The sequence below is a fragment of the Marmota marmota genome, unplaced genomic scaffold (assembly GCF_001458135.2).
Source record: "Marmota marmota marmota unplaced genomic scaffold, marMar, whole genome shotgun sequence".
In the NCBI taxonomy this organism is placed as follows: Eukaryota; Metazoa; Chordata; class Mammalia; order Rodentia; family Sciuridae; genus Marmota; species Marmota marmota.
The window spans coordinates 7,785,412-7,805,453 of NW_026000102.1; the positions used below are offsets into that span (position 1 = coordinate 7,785,412).

General features: G+C 61.2%; 1 protein-coding gene across 6 annotated transcripts in view; it reads right to left on the minus strand.

The window, feature by feature from the left end:
* Nucleotides 1-1,137: 1,137 nt before the first annotated feature.
* Nucleotides 1,138-20,042, minus strand: part of Prkcz (protein kinase C zeta) — an 81,803-nt gene continuing 62,898 nt past the window's right edge. For all 6 annotated transcript variants that reach the window (XM_015501500.2, XM_048783805.1, XM_048783808.1 and 3 more), the window contains 9 exons: nt 18,909-19,006; nt 9,592-9,678; nt 8,286-8,421; nt 8,007-8,094; nt 6,551-6,670; nt 5,962-6,041; nt 5,587-5,676; nt 1,799-1,914; nt 1,138-1,603 (listed from right to left, as the gene is read on the minus strand). In XM_015501500.2, coding sequence (XP_015356986.2) covers nt 1,516-1,603; nt 1,799-1,914; nt 5,587-5,676; nt 5,962-6,041; nt 6,551-6,670; nt 8,007-8,094; nt 8,286-8,421; nt 9,592-9,678; nt 18,909-19,006 — 903 coding nt within the window. In that variant the 3' untranslated portion in view covers nt 1,138-1,515. The remainder of the gene's footprint in view (nt 1,604-1,798; nt 1,915-5,586; nt 5,677-5,961; nt 6,042-6,550; nt 6,671-8,006; nt 8,095-8,285; nt 8,422-9,591; nt 9,679-18,908; nt 19,007-20,042) is intronic.

The window sequence follows — 20,042 nt, forward strand, 5'->3', positions numbered from 1 at the left end:
CCCCGGGGGGCTGGAGCTGTCCTGGGCCCCACAGGTGGCCTGGGCCTCTGTCCCTGGAGGGGGTCTCACTGGCTGAGGCTGGGAGTGCTGCAGGGCCACCTGGCAGCCCCAGCTGGGGTGGGGTCAGCTAACGCACCAGGGCAGCCTGGGAACCGGAAGCACTCCGCAGGCCTGTCCAGCACCTGGACCCAGTATGAATTTGTGACATGTTCAGTGCCAGCTGCTGCAGTGGCCTCAGGAACCTGAGTGTGTCAGGGGGACTGGTCTACCCAGGTCTCTGTGCAGCAGGGGCAGTGGATCCTGCACCTGGCACTTGTGATGGTTTCTAACATGACCTCCTCGGGAGGCCCCCGGGGTGAGACTGGCCTCCACACTGCCTTGTGGGGAGCCAGAGGGCGTATGGCAATGTCCCCAAGGCACGCCAGGATAGCTCTTAGGGCACAGAGCCCCCTGGCCACTGCAGCACAGGCCTCCCACACACTGCCCAGTGGCTGGGGGGCTTAAGAGGTGGCTGGCACACCTCTTCCTAGAAACCTGGGAAGCAGCCCTGACCTGGCCATGCAGCACTGCCCTCCCGGAACCAGCGCTGGCTCTCGGGGCTGGCTGCTGACCGTAAGGCCAGGGTCCCTCGCACCGTTTTTAAATCTCTGAGAGTATCATGTGACTGATAAATTTTCCCAAAACTCTGACACAGAACACAAGAATCCCGGAGGCACTGGTCAGCGTCTTCAGACACATTTTGTGCAGATTTCATTTTCAGATTTTATTTTTCCTTTTTTTTGGTCTACTGGTGCTTTGGTGAGCGCCGTCTCAGCATCTCTGGGATCCCAATTTCCCCACCGGGTCCATGGAGCGGGCAGGTCAGCTCTGCCGCTCTGGCCAGGGCATCAGGACCAGCCCACTGCCGCGGCTGGTCATGCGCGTGGTGGGGGAATACTGGTAAATGTCACATCAGGAACTTACCGGGATCTAGAAAAGGTTCCGCATCGGCAAAGGTTCCTTGTGCAGTGTCCCCCTGCAGGCACTGGGACCCCGTCCCCCACCCACATCCGGACTGCTCCCCAGCTCGGCTCCTCCTCACATCTGGGCTGCATCTGCAGGTGCCACTCGGAAAAAAGGCATCAGAGGGACGCTGGACACCATCGGGACATTTTATTCCTCAGGACACAACACTAACTCTCCTGGAGGAGCACGTCAGTGCATCGAGTTCTGCTTCTGTGGAAAATGTGCACCTTCGAGATGGCGAGTCTCCGCCTGGGTAGCGCCGCGGTGGTCCACCACGCAGGTCCAAGAAGCCATTCCCCAGCACGAAGCCGGCCTCTCCAGGCCCAGATGCAAGGGGCTGCTCTGCCCAGAGGCGCCTGCCTGAGGGGATGTCTCCCTCCACAGTCTCGGGCCAGCGCCCCTCCCTGGCTGCCCAGAGCCTCGTGCCCAGCCTGGCATGCAGATGCTGTGGTGAAGGATGAGGTCACGGGGTCATTCACAGGTATGTCCACGGCAGAGAGGCACGAGGCCTCACACGGACTCCTCGGTGGAGAGCAGAAGCGGGTTGATGTACTCGAAGCCTTCGAACTCAGACTGGTCGATCCTCTTTATGACGTCCCTGGAAGCGCAGAGAAGGGGTGGGTGGGGGGGCCGGGTGCCTGCCTGCTCCCTTGGGTTCTGCTGAGACCCCCCTTGCCAGACCCATGGTAGAAAGGGAGGCCGGGAGGGAGCCGAACTGGAAGCAGCTGGTGCCCTGCACCTCAACTCGGCAGCCCAGGAGGGCGTCCTGACCCCTGGCTGCCCCAGCACTTACGCATCATCTGGGGTCAGCTGCACGGGCTCGCTGGTGAACTGCGTGTCGAAATTGTCCAGGCCGTAGTCATCAGTGATCTGCGGCTGGAAGGGAGGCAGGGCCTGCCTCTTCTCTAGCTGGGGAAAAGCAGGTGAGGAGCCTCAGATCAGTGCGGGCTCCACCCCCAGATTAGTCCTCGGCACTCGCTCAGACCACAGAATGAAATGGGAGAAACTCTGCTTTTCGGTATGCCTTGTAGATGGATGCCGAACACCCCTTCTCCTTAAAACAAAACCTACAGCTGGGCGCAGTGTCACACGCCTGTGATCCCAGCAGCTTTGGAGGCTGAGGCGAGAGGATCTCGAGTCAAAGCCAGCCTCAGCAAAAGTGAGGCGCTAAGCAACTCCATGAGACCCTGACTCTAACAAAATACAAAACAGGGATGGAATCTGGCTCAGTGGTCAAGCACCCGAGTGTAATTCCTGGTACTCAAAAACAAAAACACACACAAAAAAACATTCTCTCACCCATTCACTAACTCACCTAGGAGAAAATATCCAACAGCAGAAAAATTCAACTTGAGCTCAAAAACACTGGAGGCCTGGGCTAGGCAGGCCAGTCCCCGGTGGTGAGGCGCCCCACCCCAGGCAGAGACCTCCACGCTGGCCGGCCTTGCCTGAGAGCCACTGCCACCGAACTGGGGAACCGGGGCTCAAGTTTCCTTCCGTTTTGTCTTAGACGCACAGGTGCTGGGAACCCGGCAGGGCCCTGCCTGTGCTCTAGTCCACAGTGACTGCTGAGCAGGGAATGCACCAGGCAGGAGGGCCCCTGGTCCCCAGGCAGGCCCTGCACCCTCGCAGCACTTACCCCTGGCCACAGTCAATCAGGCTCCGCTAGCTGGGGTGTGGAGGGAGCCGAGAACTGCAGACACCAGGCCTGGGGCCTCGACCTCCACTGCTATTCACACACTGCTAGCCAGGCTTCTGCCACAGCCACAGGGACATCCCCTCCCGGACTCCTCTTCCTCAGACTCAGCCTTCCCTCCCTCCCTCCCTCCCTCACCCCTCCATGGACTCACCCATTCACTCACTAATTCACTCACCCGATCATCAATTCATTCACTCACCTGTTCATTCACTCACTCACCCATCCATTAATTCCCTCACCTGTTCATTCACTCACTCACCCATCCATCCATTAATCCATTCACTCACTGTCCACCAACTCATCCACTCATTGATTCTCTCACCCATTCACTAATTCACCCATTCACTAACTCATTCATTCATTCACTCCCTTCTCACTCCCTCCAGCTCATCCACTCACACTCACGGGTGCTGCTCTCCTGTACAGGGCCAGGCTTGTCCCTAAACACTGAGCTCCAGCTGTGAGAGGCCCCATCTCTCCTAAATGGAGCTGCCACCTGACAAGTCCAGGAGGTCTGCCACGCTGGGTCAGCGCCCTTCCTTGCCAGGTGTGTAGGGGGACAGGGATTGAGAGGAGACAGACTCAAAGCTGGCCCTTTGAGGCACTGGACCCCCCAGCTACTCCCAGAGCAGCTTGGGCCACATGCTAGATGACCTGGTCACTCTGGACCAGCTGTCACCACCGTCTCCCATGGAAGAGCAGAGTAGGGCTAGTCAGAAGGCTCTCCTGCACTGGGCGTGGGGGTGGCTGATCCTAGCCAGGATGGCAGAGCGTCAGTCACTCTGCCAGTAAACAAGCCCATCCACCCGCCTTGGCTGGCCTCCCCCGCTCCCTGTCCTGGAGCCCAAGTTGGGGAGGAAATCAGGATGCTAGAGAAAGATCTTTCTCACGTGAGGCTGGATGGGTGTTGGGGAGGTGGCCTTCTCAGAGACGGGCCTCCTGCAGGGGAGGCACAGCTGTGGGGACAGGACTCTCCCCGCCATCCCCCCCCCCCGCCCAGGATCGCCCGTTTCTTTGTCAGTATGAGTTTCAGTGTTTCATGATAAGGAAGTGTAAAAGCGGGCATTTCTTGAATTGTTTTCTCCATCTTAGGTCTGGCTGCTTGAAAGGACCGAGACACCCAACAGGAGTCAGAACGGGAGCCGGGTGCTGGCCTCTCTCTGTGGAGGGCGAGGCCGCCTCGCTCTCCCTTTGAGAGTGAACACAGAGGCCAGCATTACATCCCTCTCTCTTGGCCACCCTGGCCCCTCTCAAGTGATATATATATATATATTTTTTTCTTTAAATATTTATTTTTTAGTTTTTGGCGGACACAACATCTCTGTCTGTACGTGGTGCTGAGGGTCGAACCCGGGCCGCACGCCTGCCAGGCGAGCGCGCTACCGCTTGAGCCCCGTCCCCAGCCCCTCAAGTGATATTTGTTGAGCATAGGTTGCTGTGAGCCATCATCCTAGGCCACAAGGACAGAGCAGTGGACGAAGCAGATTCTGCCTCGGAGCCCCCAAGGCCCACACCCACGGGGCAGAAAGGACCCAGCAGGCCAGGCTGTGCTTTGCCGCTGAGGGCCATGGGCCAGGGAGATCAGCCTGGAACGGCCATGCAGACCGCTAACCCTGTGGCAGGAGCACGCCCTGTATGCTGGGGGACTCGTGGGGCCCGGGAGGCACAGGAGGAAGGACGGGGGCAGGCGGGAGGTCCCTGGACAGAAGCTGGGCTGGGTCCATGATGTGGGTGGGGAGGGGGGATGTGGGCAGAGGGCAGAGGGTGGGTCCTCTGTGCCGCTGAGCCCCCGGCGTGACTGGGCATGTGTCTGTGTGAACGCATGTCAAGATGCACCTCCACAGGGATGAAAAGGCTGATGTGGTGACAGCCATGACCTGCAGCGGACAGCCACCTCAGGCCCTCGGGCTTCTAAGGAGCAGGTGTCCCTCTGGCCTGCAGGGCTGGCCCTGGATTTGGGTGATGCCTTGTTTGTGAAAGAACAGACTGTCAGGATGAGCCACTTACTCCTGGAGAAGGAGCTGAGCTGGGTGGGGGCAGGAGGTGTCCGGGAGGGACGCATATCCCACTGAGCACCTGCCCCGGGCTCCACCAGGTTGGCAGTGGACAGCTGAGTGTCAGTGTGGGTCAGGGGCGGGGTCACCTGGGTGGCGAAGCCAAGTCCAAACCCGTCTTTCCCTGGGACTGCAGAGCAGTAAAATCAAACAGGAAACAGCAAAGTTCTCTCTTGAAGTCTCTGCCCCCAGAGAGGAAGGACATGGGGCTCTGGCTTTGCCAGGCACAGCTGCTGGGCTCCAGGAGGGGCCAGGGCCTGCCTGGTCACCTGACCCGCCCCCTTCCCAGGGTCCCCAGGTGTGCAGGACAGCCCTCTGACTGGCTGTGTGGAAGGGAGCCCGCTCTGACCACAGGGCCAGAGTGGACGTCGCTGCTGTGGCACACAGACCAGGTGGGGCTGGGAAGCAGACGCCGGCCTGAGCTTTGCCCCACTGCCTCCCCTCACGGGCTGTTCGCATCACGGAGACACACTGCGTCGGCTTCTCTCCAGTCCCAGGGACCGACCAGACCCCACTTGAGTGTGGTGCCACTACCTGTCTAGTGACTAGTGGGGACAGACTGAGACCAGGCAGCTTTTGGAAACCGACGAGGACACCAAAGAAATTGCCCATAGATGGCCAGGAAGTGCCACCCTCAGCTCGCTGGCCGAGTTCTCTTTGTGTCCCCCTCACTCCCGGAGCCCTGGGGCCCATGCCCTCCATTCCCATCCTGGCAGCCCTGGCTCCATGCGGTGGGGCCCCACTAAGGACCCCGAGGTGCGTGGCCCTCCCACACGGCCTGCTGGAGGCCTGCTGGTGCCTGGGAGGCACAGCTCCCTGAGGCCTTACCAGGTCCCAGTCGATGCTGCGGAAGAAGGCGTGGGACTTGATGTCCGAAAAGCCAGTCTGTGGCCGGCAGCCGAGCCTCTCCTTGGGGTCCTGGGGTTAGGATTCAAACGAGGGCCAGTCAGCCTCCCAAGACAGGCCCATGCTCAAGAGGAGACCCCGCCACCCCCAGTGGAACTGTTCTGCGGAGCCCCGAGAGTCCCGAGTTTTACTGGCATTCTCTCCCAGACGGGCTGGGCTGCTCTCCCCTCTCCTCCTGGGCATGATGCCCACTCTGTTTTGTTAAGTATGAAGGCCCAACGAGGGCGGGGATCCCACATCCCAGGACCCAGAGCCCTCCACGGGGGCCCCTGGAGAGGCGTGGGGCCAGGCGCGTACCTTGTTTAGGAATCCTTTCAAGACGTGGGAGGCTTTGACGGAGAGGAACCGGGGGATGCGGATTGGCTTCTCCAGGATAACTGCCAGGAGGGAGCAGGGAAGGGCCTGGCTGAGCCGGCTCTGCCCAGCACTTGCGGCCTAAGCCCAGTTCTGAACAGGGCCTCTGGGTGCCCTGCCAGGCCCCCCCCCCCCCGTCCTACCCTGCAGGAGGGCTCCACAGGCTGCAAACCAACTGCTCCCCACACTCAGCCCTGTCTCAGGCGCACGGCAGCCTCAGCACACTGGGCAGCAGAGGGCGCCGAGGGACAGCCTGGCCCCTGGACCTGCATTCCCAGGACAGGGGCCTTGACCAGGGCAGGTGTCAGGGCTTCCAGGTGACAACAGCCGGGGCACTGTCCAGGCCTCCAGGTGTGCCTGGCCTGGGCAGAAGGGGGTTCGGGCTAAGTCAGGGTTCTCCTTTCAGGTCACCCTTGGTGACGTGAAGTGCATCACCACCACATGGCCATTCCCTGACTCACAGAGCCTGCGAGCCACGTGTGGGAACGAGGCTGGCCAGGAGGAAGCCCGGGAGCACCCTGGGCCCACGCACCTTGGAAAAGGTAGTCCTCTGTGTTCATGTCAGGGTTGTCGGTGATGATGTCGAAAGGGGAGCGCCCGGCCATCATCTCGAACATGAGGACGCCCAGCGCCCACCAGTCCACGCTGAACCCTGGGAAGAGCCGTCTTTGGTTTGCTTGACAGGCTCAGCCAACACAAATGGGGACGCTTCCAAGCTGGCGCAGCCTCGACCCAGGGAGCCCGCATCCTCCTCGGCGGCTCCCGCCACCCACTGTCCTGGGCCTGTCTCCCTCGGAGCTGCAGGACTGTTTGCAAGTTGAGCTGTCACCCTCGGCCCACACTGTGGCTCCCTGGTGGCCACCTGGGCCTTCAGTTCTGCTCGGGCATCCTTGATACGCTGCCCACCTAGTCGTCCTCCCTTTTCTGGGGGCTGAACCAAGGAGGGGTCTCACCACCGAGCGCGTTCCATCCTTTTAACAATTTATTTTGAGACAGGACCTCACTCAGCTGCCCAGACTGGCTTGGAACTTACGATCCTCCTGCATCAGCCTCCGAGATCGCTGGGCTCACAGGCATGGCCACCGTGCCTGGCCAGTCTATTTCTTGTTTCTGCTTTTGTTTAACTGAGTTTGGAAAGCCCCCGCGACAGCACAACGCTCCCGTGACCCCGGCTACATCCACTCTCCGGCCTCCTGACGTTCAGGTGGTCTGTCGGGTACTGTCTTAGCGCACGGGGAGCCTCGGATTCTGCCTAAGGACAGCAGCTGCCACCACAGTCCAGATGGCCACCTGCCCTAACTAAGTCAAGGCCCTGCCTGCCGTGTGCAGGGCCCGGCCCAGCCCGCTCTGGACTGTGTTTTTAGTCCACTGCCTGTCTGGTCTTCCTGCTCTGGCCACTGAGCACCTTCACCTTCAACCAAAGCAGCTTCGGGGGCCCAGTTACTCCGAGGGCAGGGCCTGGCTGGCCTGCCGGCTCCACCTGGTCTCCTGGCACAGGTGTGTCAGGGCAGTGGGCACACTAGTGGGCACACGCAGCACACCCTCCACACACAGGTGAACGTGGGTGCACATGACGTCCCGCTGCCGCCTCCCACCCAGAGCAGGACGGGAGCAGAAGACGCGTCAGCCTTCCCGGGGACACCTCTTCCCCTGCACCTGAGGTGGTGCCCCCCCCCCAGCCCTGATGCAGGGCACCTGCCCTGACCCCTGCCTGTCCTTGCTTCCTCATCCTCTCCCTGCCCCCAGCCTCGGGGCTCTTGGATAAGGAAAGTCCTTGCAGGGCCCTCAAGGACCGGCTCTGGACACCAGGAGGTCTGCAAGGGCTGGCAGGCCAGGACACGTGGGGTGCGAGATGGCCAACCGAGCCTCTCCCTGGTGGCCAGGCAGGCCTTGCCCTGGACCCTGGGGGCTGGCCCAGTTGCCCCGCCTCCCTCTCTGCTTGAGGGCAGAGGCCTGGCCACGTCTGCTCCTGTGTGGCACCCACTCACCGTACTCCTCTCCCCGCAGGATTTCTGGGGCGATGTAATTTGGGGTTCCGCAGAAAGTACTTGTGGTGTCCCCAGGGCCCAGGCCTTCCTGTGGGGACAGATTCAAGGAGGGGACTGTACATGGACTGCAGGTGGAAGGGCACCTTGGAGCCCCACCATCAAGCTGTATCCAGGCGGTGGGCATTTCCTGGGGCACCAAGGGCAGGGCAGGCCGAGGTGCTGTCCCCCTGGACCACAGGAGGCTGGGGGACCTGGTGCCAGGGAAGGGCAGCTGCTCACCTTGCACATGCCGTAGTCTGTCAGCTTGATGTGTCCATCAGCGTCCAGAAGCACATTGTCCAGCTTCAGGTCCCGGTAGATGATCCCTCTCTCATGCAAGAAGTTGAGAGCAACGCAGATCTCAGCAGCGTAGAACCTGGGGGGTACCTGCCGTCAGCAGCGGAGGGCGGCCCGTGCAGAGGTCCAGCCGGAGGCCGCACTGCCTGACCCAGCTCCTGGCCACTGGCTGCGTCTTCTGTGTGACGAGCCAATGAGTGGCCCCCAAGACCCAGAGGGCACCCAGCACCACTGGACGTGAGGGGAATGCAAGTCCAAGGCACACCCGGGCCCCTCTACCACTGGGTGGCCACAACGACAGCACAAAACGGCCAGAAAACGCCTGCGGTGAGTGTGGGGAAACTGACCCCATGCCCTCTGCGGTGCAGCCACGGCGCACAGCAGGAGGGACGGCCCTTGAGCATGAAGACAGAACTCCACGTGGCCGGGCAGTTCCCCTCGGGTGCGGAGGCCAGAGTCCGGAGCAGGGCCTCAGAACTGCCCACCAGAGCAAAGCGCTTTATTCCCAGCAACTGAAGCGCGGGGTGACCTGAGTCCAGGACATGTGAATGGAAGGAGGAGGCCAAGTCTGTCCACTGCGTGGCCTTTAGAAGGACATCGCGACCCCGGGGCAACAGGGCAGGATGAAGACATCATGCTGAGCCACGGGGGGACGCAGACCAGTGCACCACGAGGAGCTCCTCTCAGAGGGGGCAGCCGAAGGGGCTCAGGATGGAGGCGGGTGCCCACCGACTCAGGGGACGGAGCTGTGGCCTGGGAGGTGTGGCAGGACGGCCACACAGCAGCGTGAAGGCCCACAATGCCACCACACTCACGCTGGGAAGCGGGCCGTGTGCACACGCCGCCACAGGCTCCGCGTCCCCAGAGGGTCCTGGGGACTCAGAACTGCAGGGCGGGTGGGGTACGGAGGAGGAGAGCTGGTGAGGGGAGGCTGCTGGGGGCTGCTCTGCCCGAGGCTGGCAGAGGCTTGTGGGCAGACACCGGTGCCACGAGAAGGGGCAGGTGTCCCTCAGTCGTTTTCAAAGGACACGGAGACCGCTCTTCCTGGCACGCTCTGCCACTGGGCCGTCTCATGTTGGAGCCCACTGCTCCCAGGCGGGGCCTGGTGACATCAGGGCCGCCCACAAGACCTGGCTCCCCACAGCAGTGTCCTCTCTGCCCTTCCTCCCAGCTCCTGCCGACCTCCTGAGGAGGGTCCTCATGCCTGCCCCGTCTATCCGGCCCCTGCCCTGCCCTGCCTGGGACCCACCTGGCGTGTTCCTCCGGGAGCTTCCTCTGTCTCTGCATGTGGAACATGAGGTCCCCACCGTTGACGTACTCTATGACCAGGAACAACCTGCGCAGGAGACAAGGGGCCGGGCTCATGTCCCTCGGCAGCACCTATAGCCTCACCTCGGGCAGAGCAGCTAAGAGCTGCCCGGGGAGTGGCAGCCTCCGAGACGGCCACTGGTGTTCGGAACTGGGGATGCCCTGCCACCAAGCTGCATCCCAGTCCTGTGACTTTAATTTTGAGACGCCGTCTCTCCAGTTGCCCAGGATGCCCAGGATCAAAGGTGTGAGGCCCCTGAGCCACAGGGATTGCAGGGGTCGGCCATGGTGCCTGGAGGAACTTGACCTTCAATAGCAGACAGAGCTGCCTTTGGCTGCTGGCCTGTAGCCTTTCACGTCCAGCTCCTCCCAGGTGGCCCAAAGAGGAGGAAACCAGGGACCCGGGTGGCTCCTGGGACCAGCAGGGACAGCTCAGACTGAAGGCGGCTGAGGCCAGCTCTGTGCCTGGGCTGGTGGGTGTGGCTCTGGCTCTCCCAACATCTAAGATCAACCCGGGGGCAGGCGCAGCTCAGGGCGCCAGGCAGAGGACGGGGACGAGGAAAGAGGGACCGGTAAGCAGCTGTATCTCCTGATCTGCCCTCCAGGGCTAGAGGCCCGAGGCCTGCCAGGTGGGGACCGTGTGGATAGGTGACCTCTGCCAAGGCGCAGAGGCCTGGACAGGGCGCAGGGAAGGGGGAGGCAGAGCTGCAGGACCACAGCTGACCACCTGGAGCCGAGCCGGGCTGGGGCTGGCCAGGAGGGTGGGTGGGGGACCTCGTGGGGACTCCATGGTCTGCTGCCTCGTCTGAAGGGATTCCTGGGAGGGCCGGCCAGGAGCCACAGAGGGCCAGCAGGGGTGGTCTGGACCAGGGACGAGCGTGGCAGGAAGGGTGGGCACAGCTGACCAGACCTGCCAGCCACCAGGAAAGACAGGAAAGGGTGGGACTCTGGGTTGTAGCCCGGCCTTCAGGACTCAGATGTTCCAGTGTGGGGACAACACAAAGTCCCAGAGAGGAGTGGCCACGATGCGTCTGAGATGCCACCAGCCCTCCAGGCCGACAGGTAGGAAGGATGGCTGGGGCCACTGAGGTGACCATGAGTTCAGGGACAGGATCTCGAGTGCACAGGTCCCTCCAGTCTCCAAACCCCTGGCCAGAGATGGGCTTCCTTTTACTGGTAAGACCTCGCCCGCACGTGGTGAGACCACTTCAGGGAAACCAAACTCAAGCCCGTTTTCAGACACGCCCTGCCGGGGCCCGGTGGATCTGCGCCCTCGGCTGCCTTGGAGCCCAGGCTGTCGGCCCCAGGGCACTGGCTGCTCCCCCGGCCTGGGGTCTGGACAGCAAGAAAGGGACGAGCAAGTCCACTTCTTCCTGCAGGGCTTGCACAGCCCTGGGCAGGCCCAGTCGAATACCCTTCACGGCAGCCGTGCCCATCCTTCGCCTGCCCTGGGCTCCAGGAGAACTGGCCGCAGGCCACCTAACAAGGCCCTGTGACCACGGCGACTGGAAACAACAGCTGCACACGCAGAAATCCGACGGGCGGAGCCGGGACGGGGCAGTCTGTGTGGGGCTGGGCAGGCCTTCCTTCCTGCCTCTGAGGGATGCGCTAGGGACACCACCTGCCTTCACTGCCCCTGGGCTTGCCGGTCCTCTGCCGCTTGCTATGAGAAGACACAAACGGACACAGCCATAGAGCCACATGCACGGTCCTGCCTGGGGCCCAGGAACATCCCAGGACCCCGACCCCACCTGGAGGGAGCTTGAGCCCCCTGTGGTGGCCCAGAGCAATGCCCCCACTCTTAAGTCACCTCCGGATCCCACCATGGCTGGCACAACCCCACGCTACATGCTCAGCCGTCACCTTGGATGGTCCAGAGAAGAACGGCACCAAACGCCCTCGGCTCCTTCAGAGCAGCGACGCCTCCAGGGCTCCCTCTCTCTGGGGTGCCGCCCGGGCGCCTGCTGCCCTCGGCCAAGCCCAGTGTCTGCACATCTGCCTACAGCTGCAGCAGGAAGGCCCAGGGCACGAAGGCGGAGCAGCCACGCGTCACTACATGACGACTCACACCCCCAGCGCTTTCTAAAATTTCTTTTTAAAATTTATATATATTTACAGTTGTTGATGGACCTTTATTTGATGTGTTTATTTCTAGGTGGTGCTGAGAACTGGACCTAGTGCCTCACATATATGAGGCAAGGCTCTACCACTGAGCCACACCCCCAGCCCTGCTTTTAAAAAATTTTTTTTTTTTTAAATATTTATTTATTTTTTTAGTTCTCGGCGGACACAACATCTTTGTTTGTATGTGGTGCTGACGATCGAACCCGGGCCGCACGCATGACACGCGAGCGCGCTACCACTTGAGCCACAGCCCCAGCCCTGCTTTTAAAAATTTTTGAGATGGGGTCTTCCTAGGTTGCTAGGGCCTCTATACATGCTGAGGCTGGCTTTGAACTTGCAATCCTCCTGCCTTAGCCTCCCGAGCTGCTGGGATGACAGGTGTGGCCACCACGCCGGGCTGTTCATGGTGCCCACACACTGGTGAAATCTCCCAGTGACGCGTTTCTCTGCACACCCCCGTGGTGGAGAGATGCATGAGGACATCAACCTCCTACATGTTACCGAGTCTGCCTACCCCTAAGTGGTGACGACGAAAAACACAGCTGTCACGTCCTTGCCGTGTCAGGACATTCCGAGCCCGTCTGTATTTTAACTCATTTATTCCCAGACCTCCAGGTGGACTTCAGCACCTGCCCTATTTTACGGATGGGACAAACAAGGGACAAGAGGGGAAGTGGGTTCCCAGCCCACATCACCATGACAATGAGCCCTGCCCCAGACAGCCTGGGTGAGCCCAGAGGCCACCCCCGGCAATGCCTTGCAGGGTGGCCAAGTGACGGCAGAGCCAGGAAGGGGTTAGCCCAGAGAGTCCAAGGCCCAGAGGCCACGGCCCTCAGGGGGCAGCCTGGGCACCGAGGCCCTGTTACACCAATAAGACGGTGACAACAACCAGCAACAGCGACGGGACAGAACCCCCCGACCCAGGGAAGGACACGGAGGCGGTGCTGCTGGGGCAGGTCCCGGGTGGCATCTGCAGGTGGGAGGGGAGTGGGCAGCCTCAGCTGTCCCTGAGGATGGACTCAGAGCTGCAGGCGCTGGGGCAAGGGTGCTCCGGGAAAGTCACAGCGTGCAGGCCCCACCTTCCCAGGTCAGGAGACACTGCCTGCGGGAGGAGAGAGCTCCCAGAGGAGGAGTCAGGGGGCGCCCCCACGGACTGGACACAAGGGGGACACCCTGGGCCAGCAGCCTCAGGGCACCCTGAGAGAGGACGGCAGGGGTGGCTGGCCCAGCAAGTGAGAGGCCCTGGGTCTGACCCCAGCAACACACACACACACACACACACACACACACAGAGAGAAGGGGCTGGGCGTGGTGGTGCACCCCTCTGACCCCAGTGATTGGAGGCTGAGGTTCAAGGATCAAGTGTGGGACCAGCCTCAGCAACTTAGCGAGATTCTGTCTCAAAATTAAAAAAAACGTACACCAAAGGACTGGGTGCTGCTGGGCAGTCGAGTGCCCTGGGTTCAGTCCCCTGTCCACCTGAGCAAAGAAGAGGGCAGGCAAGAGGGAAGGGAAGGAGTGAACCTGCTGAACAACAGGACTGCTTCTGCCAGGCACCGGCCCTCTTCTCACCCCACACTGCCTCCCAGTCCTTCTAGAACCTTCTCCCATCACAGAAACTTCAAGTTTTCTGGGTCCTTTGCTAGTGGAAAGGACACCAGATGGGCGGGTCCAGGAACTGGGGAGACAGATCCTTTCTCCAGCAGCGGGGCAGGGGCAGCCGCTCCAGGCCTGGCAGAGCCCACAGCTGCCTACACCCCCACCCTGCCCTGGACCAGCACCGCAGGTCTGCAGCGGGCAGAGGTAACAGGCCCTTCTGACCTGCAGCGGCCGATCACTGTCCTGGCACAAACACCCAAGTGTCCACTGCCCACCAGGGCTGGCCAATGACAGCAGCCAGAGAGGGGCATCAAGAGAATCAGAACCAAGAGGGATGACATTCAGAGGTGTCCCCAGAGCCACTTCCACACAGAGCCCAGGAGCTTCCGCGGGGGGGAGGCCTCCAGGAGGCAGCACCGCACCCCAGATGCCGTGGGAGTCTGGTGGGGGCAGAGGCCACACCCCACTGCACCCTCATGCCACGGCCCAGGGACCTGGCTTGGGACAACGTGAGTCCACTGGCAATAAACGTCCCTGCCCCGATCTATCTCGTTCCAAGAGCCGCCTGTCGCCTCCTGATTAGGTGCCAGCGATGACCCACTTCCCCTGGAGCTCCCTGTGTGGTCCCCACAGCAGGTGACATGCCCCAGCAGCAGGACACAGCTTCCCTCTGCCCATCAGTGGACAGAGGCCAGAGCCATGGGGTCCTAGACAGACTCTGCTGCTCAGGGCTTCGGGACGACGCACCAGCATGTCCACAGTGTTCCCAAGACTGTGCGATCAACCCACATTTGACAAAAAAAAAAACCCTGAATTCCTGCGTCCCTGGCCAGTACCTCCACCTTTCTCTCTTTGGAAAGCCTGTCCACCAGCTGGAGCCTGTCCAGCACTCAAGGACTGAGCTGCATCTCACCACGGCAAGCATTCCAGATAAAGAGGGCACAGCAGGTGGGTCACAGGGAGGCTGGGCTGCCCCACGCTGGTCCTGCAGAGGCCGCCCTCCTCTGCCTCACTGCAGGCACAGTGGCCCAAGCACCTGGCTCGCCCCCTCCCAGGCTCCTGGAGGCCCCGGGCCGTCCTGGCAGTGGGGCAGTGGCTGGCTCCCCGTTACCAGAGGCTGCATGGGAACCCTGGACCCACCGACCCTAGCATGTCCCTCCTCTTCAGCCCTCCAAGGCAGTGGCCTGAGGGCTGGACCTGGCAGCTCTGCTCCTTTCCACCCCTCCCTCTGCTCCGGCTGGGCGCTCTCCCGGCCCTGCCCGCCTGAGGGCTGTTGGGCCTGCCTCGTCCAGCTCCCCTGGCCGCCAGGAGGATCCCAGCATCAGGCCACCAGCACCCTGCTGGGGAGGGGCTCCCCCGGCTGCTCCTCACCCCCAGGCCGAGCTGGCAGGCAGCAAGAGAGCTGGCCACGCCTCGAGAGCCCCAGGCCTCCGCACGAGGCCCCGATGCCTGCGCAGCCCAGTCACCATCTGCTCTGCCTGTCCTCGGGAGACCCAGCCAAGGTCCTCACATGCCACGGCTCCTGCCACTCCTCTGCATGGTGACTAAAGTCACCAGCTGCCCCAGAGCCCCCTGCTCTCTGCTGTCCCTCCTGATGCTCCCTGTGACTAAGCCCAGGGAAGCTACTCTGCTCCAGAGAGAGGCTACCCCCACTGGAGCTGCCCAGGTGGCATGCAGCACCTCCAAGCCACCTGGGCCAGGGCAGAAGTGTTCGAGGGTCTCACAGGGCATCCTGGAGGGGTGGAGGCTTGCCCCTCCTCCCTGTGCAGAGGGAGTGGCAGGGTGCAGACCGTCTGGCCCAGGTGGAGCGGGAGGGGTCTGCGCCGACAGCATCACCTCTGTACAGTCTGCAGGTCGCCCACTTTTCCTGGAGCAGCTTGGCGGGAGGCTTCCCTGTTTTGGAGACTTTGTGGCAATAACAATTCTGGCCACTACTAGGACAAGGTGGGCCGTCTAGATACAGGGTACGGTCTTCCTGTGAACAGACGCTCATTCCTATTAAAAATACCACAGCGTTGGCATCCGTGTGGCAGAACCAGTGCTTGGTTAAAGATCTGGGAATTCCATACAGCTGCTCAGTGACGCGGAGGACGTCCTAGGAGGATGTCCGAGGAGGACGTCTGAGCAGAGCGGTGCCACTGGACCTGGGAGGAAAGCCAGCGATCCTCGTTTCTTCCTATCCCGAGGCCCCTCTGCAGAGGGTGAGCCCATGCGGAAACGGCGGTGTCCTATCTACCAGGTTCCACGGCAGCGGCCCGGGAGCGCCTGTGTCCTGCCCTGCTTGGTCAGCTTCCTGTTAAATGGGATCCTGCTGGGGAGGGGACCGTGGCTTCCCCGGCCCCTCACAAGAGGCCTGGCAGAGCCACACGTGCTGGCTTCAGGGGAACCCAGGAGCCAGGTAAGTCCTCAGGTGCCCCCATTATGCTCAGCGGCTGGGGCAGCAGCCGGGCACAGGCGAGAAGCTCCTCCCAGCCAGTGTCGGGCCAGGCCTGCCAGGCCGATCCCCCTGGATCAGGAGCAGCTGGCTGACTCTCACCACGGTCCAGCAGTGTCCTGGTGCTCGGCTCCTCCCCTGGGCAGTCTTCCCAGCCGCTGTCTGGCCGTGGGAGCTGCGGGCTCCTGTGGGGCCATGAGGCCAGCAGGGCGGGAGCCCTCGAAGCCCGGGAGAGACCTCGGCAGCAACTGCTGGGACCAGGCCCAGCTGTGAGCCCCTCCAAAGGAGGGGGTGGCAGGAGGGCCGCACCAGGCAAGGACAGCCAGCAAGCGTGGCACCAGGGCCTTTGCTCCTATGGCTGCCCAGGAAACCCTTAAGACGGTCCGGGGGAACCTGGGTGATCCTGGGCTCTTTTTTTTTTCTTTTGGTACCAGGGATTGAACTCAGGGGCACTCGGCCACTGAGACACATCCCAGCCCCCCTTTTTTTTTGTTCCTGGTGCTGAGGATTGAACCCAGGGCCTTGTGCATGTGAGGAAAGCACTCTGCCAACCGGGCTGTATCCCCACACCCCCAGCCCTTTCTGGTATTTTTTTAGAGAGAGGATCTCACTGAGTTGCTTAGTGTCTCATTTTGCTGAGGCTGGGTTTGAACTCGCCATCCTCCTGCCTGCCCCGCCATGCCTGGTGCAGGCTCTCTTCTTTGCCCACTCTTTCTAGGGGTCGTCTGTGGTCCCGGAGGTGCGCTCTGACTCTAAGAGGCCTAGGACGCTGCCGTGGACCTGCGAGGGAGGTCCCCGTGCCAGCTCTGCATCACCCAGGGGTCTCCTGACGCAGGTAGCACCTCACGCCTTCTTCCCTCACCCCACGAGTGGGTCACGTAAAACCAACCACCATCACGCTGCACTTGGACAAGAAGCGCGAGTTTCCCTGTTTTAAAAAGTTTCATGTAACACATTGCTGGGTGCCAAGGGCCAGAGTCAACCAAAGCCGGGGACCAAACAGCACAGGACACGGGCTGCTCCTGAGCAGGGGACACCGCCGGGGAAAGACACACCCGGCCACCAGTGTCCGGTGATCCCGGCTGGTGACAGATTCAGTGACAAGTCAGGTGTGCACATGACTCCCTCCTGCGAGGCCTCCCTCCACTGGGAGGGCAGTGCAGGGAGCCCTGCGGTCACAGGAGATGCCGCCCACGCTCTCCTCTGCTCCGGTTCTGCACGCGCAGCACTCACACCTAGGTCTCTGGAGGCCGGGCGCAGAGGCCACACCTTGGGCCACCTGGTGGAAGCGAGTCTGGAACAGCGGACCCTTTTAGGTCTGCACCCTACCACTCCATGCAGGGAACAAATGGAGACAAAGGTCTTCTCTGGAGTCTCGCCCTCCGGGAACGGCTCGGGACTGTTCCGTAACGGGGAGCCACTGGCCAAGGGCCATGGGGGTGCTCACAGGGGACCACTGACGGGGCTGGGCTCTGGGAAGGAGTGGGAGGGGAGGCGGGCTCCAGCAGGCAAGGCCGGAAGGAGGGCCAGGATCCGGGGCCTCGACACAGGAAACGAGGATTTTATTTGCTGGGAAAAGGTACCAGGAGCTTTGGCAAAGGGGAGGCAGTTCAGAGTGGCGTACCTCCATGGGCGGGCGGGGTGCCGGGCGCAGAGCAGAGGCGGGGGGGAGCCCCNGAGCCCCAGGGAGACGCCTCTCGGGGGGGCTGGGTTCAGGCAGGAGGGAGACTCAGGTGGATTCAGGAGGTGTGACCAGTGAGGACGGGAGGGGCAACTGCCAATTTCCCAGCTGGGGCGATGGGGAGGACAGGAGCGCCACAGAGGGCGGCGGGGGGCCAGCTCCCCGAGCAGGACGGGAGCTCAGCTCACTCCAGTGCTTTGCGAGCAGGTGACAGAGCCCTGAGAGGAGAGGGTGGGGGCGGAGGGAGCCTCTGCACAGGGCTGGGCCACACCCAAGGGCTGAGTCTGCTGTGAGGGGAGAGGCCTGCAGGCCAGGCTGGCCTCAGCGGGTGGCCAGTCCCCTACACACATGTAGAGTGTTCCCTGACAGGAAGGACGGCTCACTGGGCCCAGCGGCACACCACGCCTCAAGCTGAGGTTTTATGTCAGCTGACTGGGCCGCGCAACACCCAGGTAGCTGGTCACAGGCCTCTGGAGGAGATCAGCCTCTGAGCGCGCAGCTGGGCGGGGGCCCCCTTCCCAGTGTGGGTGTGACACCCCACAGAGCAGAGGTGGAGGAAGGCTGGACTTGTGTCCTGCAGGACCGTGGGCATCTTCCTGCCATCGGGGCTCCTGCTTCTCAGGCCTTTAAACCACACCATCAGCTTCCCCAGCCTCCGTGGTCTCACGGCCAACACTTTACAGTAAAGCTGTCCTCTCTCTCTCACACACGGCTGCCTCTCTGGGGAACCCCGAGGACTCCCGATGCTGAGTATCTTCGGGCACTGGGGGTTTTGGCATGTCTTGGGGGAGGGTTCCATGGCCGGCCCTTGATAAAGCCCTGAGCCACCCAGCTCACTGCGGGAGCCTGGGGGAGGCCGTGCCTCACTTCCTCCAGAACCTGGAGGCCTGTCCTTTGGCCAGTTTTCCCTTATACTTTTGGTGCAATAAATCACAGCACAGTACCCTGAGGTGGTCTTGGGCACGCGACAGAAGTTTTCAAATAGACACACCGAGTCCCCGGCAGCGGTGCCCGCGTTGTAAACAGAGCACATACTCAATGCCGAGACCACGAGCCTTCAGGCATCTAAAAGCAGAATCCCAGACAGCACAGAGCTTGTGAGCAAGGCCGTCGGTGCTTACTGACAGCCCTCCATCAGCCAGAGGCTCCTGCAGAGGAGACCTCCGACCCCCTGCACTCAGCACCTGGCCTGATGGTGGTGCACTGTGGGGCGCTTCCTGCACGGTTCATAAAGGGAATTGCACAACTCAGGTTCGACTGTGGAACCTCAACAAGGAGAACACAAAGCAAGCCTGAGGACCCAAATGCCCGCCCTGGCCATTGGCAGAATGCGGAGGACACTGACACCTCGGCCGGGCTCGGCTTCCATGAGGCTCAAGTGGAAAGTCAGTGGAATCTCCAGGACACCTTTTTTCCTTACCTGCTGGTTGTCTGGAAGCAGGAGTGTAAGCCGACGAGGAAGGGGTTGCTGGATGCCTGCTCAAACACGTGCTTCTCTGTCTGCACCCAGTCGATATCCTGAAATAGAAACCAGGGGGTGCTAATGAGGCTCCTCAACACTCATCACCCACGTCCTGCAGAAGGCGGAGGCAAAGCAAAACCCTCTGTTCTCTGCTCTTGAGAAGATAATGCATAGAGGAAAAGAACACACCCACCAAAGAAATACGTCACCAACACAATCACCACCACCATCACCAATCACCACCATCATTAATCACCACCAATCACCACCATCACCAATCACCACCATCACCATCACCAACATCACCATCACCATCACCAATCACCACCATCACCATCACCAATCACCACCATCACCAATCACCACCATCACCATCACCAATCACCACCATCACCATCACCAATCACCACCATCACCAATCACCAACATCACCATCACCATCACCAATCACCCCACCATCACCAATCACCACCATCACCAATCACCACCATCACCAATCACCATCACCATCACCACCACCATCACCAATCACCACCATCATTAATCACCACCAATCACCACCATCATCACCACCACCAATCACCACCATCACCACCACCAATCACCATCACCATCACCAATCACCACCACCATTACCAGTCACCACCATCACCATCACCAATCACCACCACCATTACCAGTCACCACCATCACCACCACCAATCATTACCACCATCACCAATCATTACCACCATCACCAATCACCCCACCATCACCACTATCACCATCACCAATCACCCCACCATCACCAATCACCACCACTATCACCAATCACCACCATCTTGAGACCCTGTCTCTAAATAAATACAAACAGGGCTGGGATGTGGCTCAGGGGTTGAGTGCCTGTGACATCAATCCCCAGTACCCTCCCCCCGCCCCCCACAAAAAAATAAGTAAAAAATAAAAAGGATGGTAAAATGCCCCGGGTTCAATCTGATACAAAAAAAAAAAAAAAAAACGACTCAAATCCAGCCCCAGCTCTGAGCCCTGAGCCCCGCCAGGTGGGGAGCCCTTCTGCGGCCACTGGCCACCTGGCATGCACCAGGGGCTGGG